This window comes from Leguminivora glycinivorella, chromosome 22 (genome assembly GCF_023078275.1).
Source record: "Leguminivora glycinivorella isolate SPB_JAAS2020 chromosome 22, LegGlyc_1.1, whole genome shotgun sequence".
Taxonomy (NCBI): domain Eukaryota; kingdom Metazoa; phylum Arthropoda; class Insecta; order Lepidoptera; family Tortricidae; genus Leguminivora; species Leguminivora glycinivorella.
The window spans coordinates 6,149,101-6,162,026 of NC_062992.1; the positions used below are offsets into that span (position 1 = coordinate 6,149,101).

General features: G+C 35.7%; 1 protein-coding gene across 1 annotated transcript; it reads left to right on the top strand.

The window, feature by feature from the left end:
* The first annotated feature begins 1,119 nt into the window (after positions 1 to 1,119).
* Positions 1,120 to 6,684, top strand: LOC125237852 (longitudinals lacking protein-like). Its single transcript, XM_048145077.1, has 5 exons — positions 1,120 to 1,280; positions 1,485 to 1,603; positions 2,650 to 2,736; positions 5,214 to 5,360; positions 6,269 to 6,684. Exons 2-5 carry the CDS (start codon positions 1,508 to 1,510, stop codon positions 6,323 to 6,325), a joined length of 387 nt encoding a protein of 128 aa, XP_048001034.1. The 5' UTR covers positions 1,120 to 1,280; positions 1,485 to 1,507; the 3' UTR covers positions 6,326 to 6,684.
* Positions 6,685 to 12,926: the final 6,242 nt, after the last annotated feature.

The following is a 12,926-nucleotide window of genomic DNA, read 5'->3' on the forward strand; positions in this document are numbered from 1 at the left end:
TACAGATGAGTAGGTATACAAAAACGCCTTAATTAGTTTTCACATATTCTTCTCTGTTACGTTTATACCACCCAAGTTTCAAGTTCCTACTTAAAATTAAACGCATTTTCGGTTGAAAATCTAAAAACGGTGAAATGGTTTTTTTATCCCTAACTAACAGTTAATTAGTCCGGACATTTTACATTCACGTTTTCATTTATTCATTTTTGTTATACAGGATAGATCATTTAATTCCCTGTTTGTACCAGACTCGAGGATTTACTGGTGAAATCCGATAAGTTAAGCAAACTGGTTTTTGAAATTCGAACTAAGTGTTATTTCCACAATGTTGTTATTTCAAGGACAAATTATCTCGATTTATCGGGTTTCACCAGTAAACCCTCGCTATGTCTTTTCCATTACGGAACAATGGTGTTCCGGACCTTTGGGAGGTGTGCCCGTAGCTGAAGCCGACACGTAGAAGCCCTTTTGACAATAAAATTGTAAGGGGTACAAGTAAACCGAACAGATGTTGCCCTTGACCGTATCATGGGACACACGCAGAGGCAGCACCCGCCAAGGTGTAAGGACTATTTCAGACTTAATGGAATCTATGTACCTATTATTGATTAGGCAAGGCTTCTGAATAATAAAATTAACAAGAATGATGCGGTGTTATAGTTTTTTTTTGCAAATAAAAAACATTCGATATTTACCTACATCTCAATTTTATTTAACCTGTGCTAACCTGTAAATAAAATCGATCTCTATACTTTCCTAAACCTAAGTGTTTTATAAGCTTAAGATCAAAATGTGTTCATCGACCACCAAGTTGGCAACGATTTTAATAGTCTCACTTCTGCAATGGTTGAGTACATAATAATGCACCGGCGAGGTCAAAATCGTTGCTAGCTCTTGGACTTGGACTAACTCTAGAGTACTAGAATTCAGCCTAACTGGTTTTCATCATATCATATACCTATGTATTTAGTTAAAAATAAAATTATATTAGAAGAATTTAAATTCTTCGTATGTATTTGACGTACTTTTACTTATGACATAACTTCAGAGGTCAAAAGTTCACGAAATAGTGGTAAAAATAATTTCATGCTGGTCACCCCATATGTGAGTGAAGGAATTTTTAAGAAATAGAAAGAAGTCGCTAATTTATGCGATACGGCGTCTTCATTTTGAGTTTCAATTGCTTAACTTTTTAAAGACAGTTGCGAAACATTACACTGTGTCCTTGTAGAACGGATAGAGATAGTTCGTTTGAGGGCTATAGTTCTAATAAATAATAGGTAAGCTTGTTTTCTATGCAGTAAGCATTTCACATAGTGACGTAGGTACACTATTTCTTTCGGTGGCCTTTGCCGAAACAATTACAAACTATGAACACAAAACACTATCTTATTAACAATAATAACCTATATTTCCTTTATTTCATGTGCAGTTTCTTGATATTTATGATTTAATAGTGTTTCTAAACATTGTTTACATTGCAGGTATTTAGAATATAATATCCAAAATGGGCGATCAACAGTTTTTCCTGAAATGGAATGATTTTCAAACGAATATGGTGACTTCGTTCAGGCATTTAAGGGACGAAAAAAGCTTTACCGACGTGAGTAAACAAAGTTATGGTCACCTCCAATGCTGTTTTGATTACAAACAAACAAATATGGCATTTTAGCCTCGCATAGTTTTATCCTTGAAAGCTTTCAAAATTTTGATTACACTTATTACCTTCGAAATGGTCTTCATAGTAGAAATCACAATGATATTATTGTTTATCTACTGAAACAGTACAATAAATGACAGAATAAACCTGTAATGTTATTGTTAGACTGATTTGTATACACTAGAATTAGTCTGTTAGTATCTGACTCAAAGGTCATAATTAGATAATTTACACAACAATGTTATATCATATACTCCTATGCATTGCTTATATGATTTTCACTGCAACAATATTAGCCCAATTTCATCTCGCTTCTTATATTTTCTTATAAATAGTGAAGAATACCGTACACAAACACATTGAAAATGTTTAACTCTTTGCCAGTGTGTATAGACATATATGTATTAAATCAGTTGTGGGCAAAGTACGCCCCGAAAGGATTGTGTCCAGTTCTTCAAAATAGTGTGTAATATGGGCATTACTGTCAAAATGCATTTTTGGTGTAATAGGCTAGTTTCCTATACTTAAAATAAAATATATTATGCAGTGCACGAAATTAAGCAGCACCTAATTAGAAAAAAATATGGACAGTAGTTCTGTTTAATATACATAATTTCTATTTCAAAGAGAAAGATATAAAGTAAATGAATTGACCGTGACGTCACTCCTCAGTATTTCATAGTAATTCCATATTAGCAAATTGTTTCGACAGTTCTTAAAAAGAAGCTGATTTGACTAGTAGGAAACTAGCCTATTCTGCCCTCTTCTAAAATTTCTTCAAATGTTAGCCCCTGTAGGCCTAGCACATGATGGCCGCGGGAGTATGTCGCCGCGAGATAGACTACCCGTCCTTATGTCATTAATACAGTTAGAAGAAGACGTGGCATCTATCTTGCGGCGACATACTCCCGCGGCCATCATGTGCTAGGCCTACTGAAGGAAAAAGATTGCCCACCACTTTTAAATGAATGTTTTATTGGTTATTTCAGGTGACACTAGCCTGCGAAGGTCAGACATGCAAAGCGCACAAAATGGTGCTCTCAGCTTGTAGTCCATACTTTAAAAGCTTATTAGAGGTGAGTTACCTACAATTTTCTAAACATTCTCGAAACTTTGTAAACATTTAAGCATTTGACAATCGGTCTGGCTTAACACATAGTGACCCTACCTGCTAAGCCGCAGTCCTGAGTTTGGAATCCCAGTAATGGCATTTATTTGAGTGATGAACACAGACATTTGATCCTGTTATTGATGTTTTTTATGTATTTAAATATTTGTATATTAGATATAAACAATAATTGTTGTCTGATTTTTTTTTTTTTTTATAAATATTATAGGACATTCTTACACAGATTGACTGAGGCTCACGGTAAGCTCAAGAAGGCTTGTGTTGTGGGTACTCAGACAACGATATATATAATATATACATAGAAAACATCCATGACTCAGGAACAAATATCTGTGCTCATCACACAAATAAATGCCCTTACTGGGATTTGAACCCGGGACCGCGGCGTAGCAGGCAGGGTCACTACCGACTGCGCTAGACCGGTCGTCAGATCTGATTACCCACAGCATAAGCCTTCTTGAGCTTACTGTGTAATCTGTGTAAGAAGTTCTATAATATTTATTTAGTGCTTAGGAAGATTCATGTAGGATATTTGTCAAAAAGATGTTTTGAGTTACAAAATTATAAAATCTTAAAGGAAAGGTGATTACAAAAATGTTGAAAGTACAGTCTAATTTTCGTTGTAAAATTACAGAGGGGAGTTCAGGCTATAGAGGTGTCAATTAAAAGTAAACTTTAAGATTTAGTATGGGCATTAAGGTCCGACCGAGAACGATATTTTTGTCTCGGCCGAGAACGAGACCGAGACCGAGATTCAATTTGATTCTCGGCCGAGACCGAGACCGAGAATTTATAAAACAGCGAAAAACATGCAATTTTTGCAAAAAATGTTTTCATAACCGAAATTCGCCAATCAATCAAGAATCCAGAATCAAGAATTAATCAGGAATCCAGGAGCATGTCGGGCCGTGTTTAGTGTTTGGTTCCGTAACTATCCAAACCTACCGCACCCCTTAACTATCTACCGTAGCAAAATAGACTACATCAGTGATAAACAAGTATACGGCTCGCCTGATGGTAAGCAGGCGCCATAGCTTATAGAGAAATATTGATAAAGAACCTACCAAAATCACTAAAATCGGGATACCAAACGGGCGAGGTAATCAAAGGGTAGCTAAAAACCGATTGGACGCGAGTGCGCAATAAATTCAAAATCTGAGTCTCGGTTTCACCGAGAATCTCGGCCCAAATGCGCCGAGAGCCGAGACCGAGATCTCGGCCCGATTTTCGGCCGAGAATGCCGAGACCGAGACCGAGATCTCGGTCGGACCTTAATGGGCATCACCAAACTTGAGCAGTTGTTCTCTGCGTATCACTTTTGGGGATCATCATCATCATTTCAGCTATTAATCGCCCACTGCTGAGCATAGGCCTCCCTTCGTGTATGCCACTTATCCGGTCCTGGGCTAATCTTGGGGATACATGATGTTAAGGTCCGACCGAGAAAATGGCGGACCTTATATGATGTAAGGACCATTTTGAAATCATTAATGTTGATAGGAATGCTATTATTTTGTTAGCATGTGTAAATACGCACAGGATGCAAAATGTAATATGACATAAATTCAATGTTAATAATGTTTTGTAAGTATGTTATGTTTACTTAAGTGTTTCTGTTTGTCTTTCAACCTGTGTTTAATTATCAGTAGGTATCTACGGTTTCACTGGGAAAATTGAACTCATATACCAATAATACTGCAATTTTATTTTTACTAAACATTGATTATTTTCAGAAAAAATGGCAAAAACCAAAAAATGTGACTTGTCGATTTTTTTGCTCCTAGTAGTAGATTACGTTTATTTGTTAAAAACTGACAACTAACAGAACTTTACTATCTGTTCTATTCAGTTTCTATTTGAGAAAAATGGTGACAGCAACTGAAAATAATCAATATTTTCAATACAGTCAACTTTCTATTGGGCGAAGGCGTCAAAATCACACATTCAGTGCCAAAATTTTTCTATTGGGTATTTTTTACCCCCGACGCAAAAACGACGGGGTGTTATAAGTTTGACGTGTCTGTCTGTCTGTCTGCGTGTGTGTCTGTTTGTGGCATCGTAGCTCCCGAACGGATTTAGTTTTTTTTTGTCTGAAAGCTGAGTTAGTCGGGAGTTTCTTAGCCATGTTACATGAAAATCGGTCTACTATGTCGTCAAAATATAAATACGGGGGTTTTTCAAAATTTTAATTTTGTGGTTCAGAGTTGTTTTAACTGTTTTATTATCTTATCCAGAGAATGGATCGGTATTATGGCATAATATGACTAGTATTTTGTAGCCAGTGTGCATAGCCGAATGCCCAAATGCTTCACGATTCATATTGTACTTCACGGACGGTTGTATATCTCGTTTTGCCTGGTGGTAATGTGTCAAGGGTCCAAGCCAAATGTTACATGGTTCTAAAAATATTTTATTTATTTACAGGAGAACCCCTCAAAACACCCCATAATAATCCTGAAGGATGTCTCGTACCTGCATCTGCAAGCTATTTTGGAGTTTATGTATGCGGGAGAAGTAAATGTGTCCCAAGAGCAACTCCCGGCCTTTTTGAAGACTGCAGCTCGCCTCAAGGTAAAAATCATAACTGTATTTATTTATTCATTCAAATTTTATTGCACAAAAGAAAACTTAATGCAAAAAAGGCGATCTTAATGCCATGAGGCATTCTCTACCAGTCAAGCTTTGGGAAAATTTATAATAATTTCTTTTTTCCGATAGGAATGATGTCATATTGACATTCTTGTAACCAAATTCGTATTGTATTTATATCGTCAAAACATACAATTCCGAGGCAAACATGAGGCTGGATGATATCTTTATTTTGCATACATAGGCCCTACACAGAATGAGCCGCCGGGAAGTTGCCTCGCGAAAACGCTCGGTATGTAGACGTGTCTCGCCCAAGGCAACTCGGCAGGAACTGCAGCAATTATATTAGAACTTTGAAGAGTGTAAAATAAACACAAGTGCAGTGATATACACGCATCAGCTCGAAGAGCTGCTAGTGTATCAAATAAATAATAAATAATAATAATAATAATCTACTGTTTATACAAAGATTTTCTCGAAACTGTGTTTTGCTGACATTACGTCGACAGCCGAACCACTGCTGCAGAAAAGGCATACCCGTATATGTATTCTCAGTGACAGTACGTTGACAGGCGGAGTACTGTCAGCGAAAGGGTTAATAGCCCGGTCCCTTGGCTGCGGCAGGTTGTTTGGCCGAGCAAAACGCACACTGCCTCGGCCGAGGCACATTCTAAATTGGTCGTATGCCGCGAGCACATTGACACGTGGCGTGCCTCGCTCTGTGTGGCCCCGGCTAATAGTTATTCATAATGACACTTGGCTAAAGGAGTATACACTTCAATTATTAACAGAGTGTTTTTGTGTACTATTAAATTATGCATCAATAGAATTACATCAATAAATTTTAAACTTAGCAAGTTTAACTTGCCTAATCAATTGTCTCGTTCCAGGTGAAAGGCCTAGCCGAGCCGCCCCCACAGATGCCCAGCATCAAGCGGGAAGGCTAACGTCCGCCTCCGCACCCCCCACCACCTGGGACCCGACCAGTTTTGTATCCCTGACGTTTACCGCTACACATTAACCCTTTAACCGCCGTAGTCCGATATATAAGACAATATCCAGCTTCTGAGGTATGATAAATAAGGCAAATCTTCGTGGAACTTCGTACTACTGCAGACACGAGCACGGCTCGGTGAAAAAGCGTTTAAAAGGTTAAACTATAGTAATCTATCAGAATTCTTACGATGTATTTGTTAAAAAAACAAGAAACATACATAAAAAAAAAACCTCGGTTTTGATATTGTCTTCGGTTACCCGATAGTTACTCATGAAATAAAACTATAGAAACGGATTAAATCGTGTATAATCAATAATAATAAATATTTCTTAATATTAATATTTCTTGTCTGTGAGTAGCTTTTGCACATTGTAATTTTTCCTCAGTCACCCGTTGACCACGTACGCTGTAAAGTGTTCGAAACGTCAGGATGAATTGTAAATTCATTATACGCGATTTAATCCGTTTCTATATTTTTATTCCTCGGTTTTGAGTTTCAAAGCTAAACATAGCGCTATAATTTCACTGTCATGTTTCTGTTGAAAACTAACTAACCTCCTTATTCTTTACTATATTCTGACAAAAAGGAGTAGAAATTAAAGTGACATCGTAGTGTCGTCCCGTTTTCTCACATATTGATTTGAAAGGGATGACAGTTCAATGTTGCCTCTTTTTAATTCCTATTCTTTTTGGTCAGACTGTACGTCGTTGGAAAGGTACAAAATTATTAGCGGCTTATTAACTTTTGTAAACGTTTATGAATAAGGGGTAAACATTTAATGCAGTAAATGACTACTTATACTAAACACCTACCACACTATGTTTTTTTTTTACTAGTTTATTCTACATTGACAATATTTATCAAACAATAATACAGCTATTCAAAGGTATTATTGTTAGCAGAATATCCTACTAACACTTTATACCACCTGAGCAAACAGCCAATGCATTATATGCAGGTTTTTGCAATTCTGTAACAAAATAAGACGTCAGTGATGCAAAACTTCGCTATGCGGCCTAGGACATGAAATTATATTTGACATAAAATATATAAAATTTACTTACAACCACAGTTTTAAAAGCCAGAGAGGTATGCTAAGACAAAAGTTTCAAAAACACGCCTATTTTTTATTCACGCACAAACATGAGTATGTGTGCGTATGAAATTGGCTTGCCTTGCAGTCACTTTTTGTCTTGGCTACCGATAAAACTCTGTGCACCTATAAGGCACCAAATCGTATTATTTTTCAATAAATCAATATCAATAGTGAATCTCGGCTTTTCTATATTCTAAAGCATTTTATGAAATCATGTTTTTGAGTGTGTATTTGACTATTGAAATGAAATCACGTATAATGCTCTTAATGCATTTAGCAATATAAAATAGCCTTAGCACGCTGTGGAATGAAAACTTTGTAATTTTATACTTCACAGCCAGATTCAGAAGTAATTCTGCATTTTTTTTAAATCTCAACACTACAAATTTTATGTAAGTAAAAATGAGAAATGTATGCAATTTTCGCAAAAGTTAGGTTAGGCGGTTCACATCGGTGTGCGAGTGCGACGACGCTATATCGCTCTCACACCGACGTCAGTGATTATCGCGATAGGTTTGTTTCTAAATGTATAGCACAGAAAGAACCTACACCCCTTCAATAAACAAGTTACCTAGCAGCCAAAGTGTCGTAAAAATAGTTTTTCCACAACTTCATAGCTTTGTACTCATAGCTGTTAGATTACGAATTCATGTATTTGTCGCTCTATAAATCTAGCGAACCACCATAACTGTCAAACTCTGAAAAAAATCGCCGATCTGTAGAGGAAAAACATTTGCCTCGACCGAGGCATTTTTACATTGTCCATTTGCCGCACGAGGTTATGACCTCCAAACGCTGCTCGCTGTGTGTGGACCCATCTAACGATTGAAAAATACGAGACACCCAATACGGAGACTCACATTGCTTTATTTTCATAACTACTAAAAATTGGTCGATTATTCCTAAAATTTTCCTTTTCTAAAAAAAGAAAACACCCCTTTTTTGTAGCGCTAAAAAAGTACAGTATGCATAGTAAGTCAGTAAAGCATACATGTTAATGTCAAACAGCTATTAGTGGAAAGTATTTGGTTCATTCTGTGCTGTCATCACCAAGTAATAGTTGTACCAATGGTTGCCTTACTATTATCGATCGAGCGAATAAAGTGGCCAGACATTCTGACGTCAGGATGTCTGGACCATTTTTGGTTTACATAGTTCTAGACAACACTACTAATTGATATCTTAGTCAATATTTACTACCTATTTGGTACCTGTCAATATATTTTTTTCAAATTTTTTTGGCGTACCAGAAAAAAGTTATGATGGAATTTAAAGTTGAAAACTAGTATAATTACACTAATTACTTTTATATTTCGACTATATTAATGCCACTAGTCAGTAGAGATGATGTGCGAGTGCCTAAAAATAAATTCCTATTTAAGTTGACGCGCAGGAGGGCAGGCGGATTTGCCTCTATTCTTTTGACTGGCGCTACATACTTCAACGGCACGGCCGGGCTCACAACTTTAAATTCCGTCATAACTTTTTTCTGGTACGCCAAAAAAATTTGAAAAAAATATATTGACAGGTACCAAATAGGTAGTAAATATTGACTAAGATATCAATTAGTAGTGTTGTCTAGAACTATGTAAACCAAAAATGGTCCAGACATCCTGACGTCAGAATGTACTATTATCGAGCTATGTCTGTAATGAATGTTGTACATTGATCTTATATGCATAAACATTACATGTATAATTTGACAAATTTCCAAAGACCTTTACAGGGGACAGCTTAATCACATTTTTTGCCATACGAAATTGAACCTTATCACTGAAACAGAAAGTCGATTGTATCAGACTAGCGAAAACGGTCCACATGAGAGGGCATTGTTTGGGCTGGTGTCCCTCTCGCACGTGTTGCCAGTGTTAATGAGGTTACCATAGTAGTAGTATTTTTATCTGTATATTATCTGACTTTATAACTTCTTATATTATTTTAGTGTTATCAAATTTCACATCTGAAGTAGATGGCGCTGTTCTGAAACGATAATTGAACGAAATTTTCCTATTTATTTTTACAAATTTCGGTTGGCAGCACATTTCTTTTGCCCTTGGATGGACTTCTTTGGATGTTTCATGTCAATGGTATTATTGCCCTCAGAGTCGCATTGCCTCGGACGAGGCATCTACGAGATGCACAGACCTAGCTACCCGCGCGGTCAATTTGTTCGAAGTTTTACCATATCATTTTTGCACATATTATAAAGCAATAATAATATATCAGTGTACACTTTCATTATTACTGATAATAGTGTCTATTTAATAATAAGGCTGTTGTTGTTAACCCTGCATTAATTTCTGTGAATATAATCTAGTAACCTTTTCATATTTTAATAAATTTAGTTATAATCCACACTTGTACATTAAGTATTACTGCTGTCTTTTCGCAAGCACTGGTAGCATAAAATTATATGGTTTGTCCTCAAATGATAGACATATTTCGATTTTGTATTGTATTAAGGACCATAGGTGTTCTAATTTGGGAAAGTCATGGATTCACAAATGAATGTGTTTCATTTTTAAACATATCTAAATCAATAGGTGCAATGTTCATTTCTTATAAGATTAGCGTATTATTTCAATGTATGCCTTTTGAATTATGGACTATGTATGTATTTTACAAGCTAAATCCAATGAACTGAAATATTGGCGTAAGGTTTTTTATTTTTTTTAAACTTACTATGTTCGATTTATCCTTATTTTCTTTCGGGTGGTTTCCAAAGTAATTAAATTTGACGAAGAATCCATTTGCATTATTTAGTTGCAGGATGCTTCTTCAGTTAAAATTAATTATGTTTATTTTATAAGACTGTTTTTTTAAACCAAACTCTCACCGATTTGTAAGTAATATTTTACAAATGCGTCTACTGATAGTACTGATGTGACCATAGGTATATAATAGCACAATACTATAGAAAGTAGCTGTCCTCACAGAACGAAACTTCTAGCCTAGAAAATTGCCGCGCTAAACAGCTCGGTTGATGTAGACTTGCCTCGCCCGAGGCAATGATGTCCTTAGTAGCACGATGTTTCGCGCGGCAATACTTCCACGGGACTACTCTGCATGACCACTAAGTTTCATAACATCGACTTCTAAAATAAACAGGAAACACCTTTAGTTTTAAGCTATCTCTAGACTTCAGCACTTCTAGTTCCGCTTACAATTCCAATATATTTTTTGTAGAAAAACATAATGCCATCAATTTACCCCACTTTTGGCAGTCAGGTAAATTCTTTGCATTATTTTTTATTTTTTGTTTTCGACCATGCTCCATATGACCTTGACTTACTAATTTTGTTTAAACATAATTTCAAGTTATTATAGCAAATGTGCCTTTTCTTCATAGGACTTAGACTGGACATAAAACTTGGTATCTTTCGAACAGTTTGGTTTCCTCATAAATTATATTAGATTGAGAAATTGTCTCAAAAAATTTTAACCACGTATGTTTGTAATACTGATCAGGCCTCATAGAGGCAGCGTCGTTAGGTAAACGGTGAATGTAGACTTGCCTCGGCCAAGGCAGATCGCTCGTCCGAAGAAAACGCGCGTCGCCTCGGCCGAGGCACGTCTACCTTTTGCCTCGAGACGCTGCTTGCCTTGTGTGGACTCTATACAGTTTAAGTTTATATGAACTAGCTGAATTTTGCGTGGTAAAATTTATAAGACCAAGTGTCTAGAATTTCCGTCATAATTAGAAGACAAGTTTGTATGGAGCCTAATGTTAGTGAATGTTGTAAAAATGTAAATCTGATAGATATTTTTAGACAGGAAACGTGCTGATCACATGAAGCTAGTTTGTAATGATTGAAATTATGAAAGATTTGTAATTTTTAGATAATACAAAGGATTACAATAAATTGCATGTTTTATTTGATTCCCCGTGATTTTGCTAAAGCATAGGTAATATCCATACCAAATCCATACTAATATTATAAATGGGAAAGTGAGTGTGTCTGTTTGTTTGTCCGCCTTTCACGAAAAAACGGAGCGACGAAAGGACGTGATTTTTTTAAGTGGAGATAGCTGAAGAGATGGAAAGTGACATAGGGTACTTTTTGTCTCTTTCTAACCCCGCCACTTCCCTAAAATGGGAGGTGGAAGTTTGTATTGAGCATTGCGCGAGCGTAACCGCGGGCAAAAGCTAGTACATATTATCAGCATACCTATTTTATGACTTTTATGAGAGAGTGGCACTGAAACTTGAGTAGTGTCATGTGCTCTGCTTACCCCTTTATGGGATACAGGCGTGATTGTATGTATGTATTTTATCAAGAACCTTTATATAATTATATCAAAATCGACACATTTTTATCAAATCAACGTTTGCTACCTTTTTGTACGAGAGTAAGATTGTTTTTTTTTTAATTAGTTTATACATTCAATTAGTATTAAGGAATATAATATTAATTACATTCCATGTACTAGACTACCTAACCTAACCTAATTGATATACATCTCGTAGTAACGTTTTGGTCTTTAAGGGTAAAAATGAAACAAAGATGTATAGTAATCCATTTATTTATAATTAATAACAAATTAAAATATAAGAGTCAACACAAAATAAGTTCGCTAGTAAGTAGCACCAAGAAATAAAATCTATAACACTGAGATAAAATGGAATGATAAGTAATAAAATTAAATATACACTGGATAGTTACAGAAATCAACATTCCTTTTTTTTATTCAAGTCACAGAAATTCGGTGTTGTCAAAAAATATCAATAATATGTATATATATGCCTACATAATATATGCCTAACATAAAACTCCAAAAAATGCATTTAAATGCTAAAATAAATAATTCGTTTTCATACATTGCTTTGGTATACATTTTGGTAATATAATAATTATTTTGTTAATAAAAATAAACTAAATATTTGGTGTACAGTTACAGTACCATTAAAAATAAGTATGGCAACATAATAGGAACGCCTTTGTTATAATAAAATAGACTTATAATATTAATAACATAATATAACTACACGTCAAAATGGCACTTAAAATAAATCTTTCATTTAAACATTTGGTATAATATTTGGAAATATATTATGAATAAGAAAATAAAATCCATTTTCACATCATCCTTTAAGCACACCTTGGACACTGGATAGAAAAGAGGCGCGTTCCTAGCACACAGTCTAAGCTTGTGTAGGTGAACGCGTACTATGCTTGTATCAGTGAAATATGACAGGTCGACTGTTTGCGTTTTTGACAGACGGTAACTGTGAGGTAACCGAGAGGGGGTGGGCGGCACTTTCAGCGGGGAGCGGGAGTGACCATACTGTACGATAGTACTCTTTATTATACTGTGCTTTAGGAGTGATCAAAGTGGCACTTTGCTGTTCAAGGACTTTATGTTGCCAGTATAAAATACTGACGCAACAAAACGAGTTAACACGCAGATAATAATAGTTATTTGTTATACAAGGGGGCAAAGTTGTATTTTAAC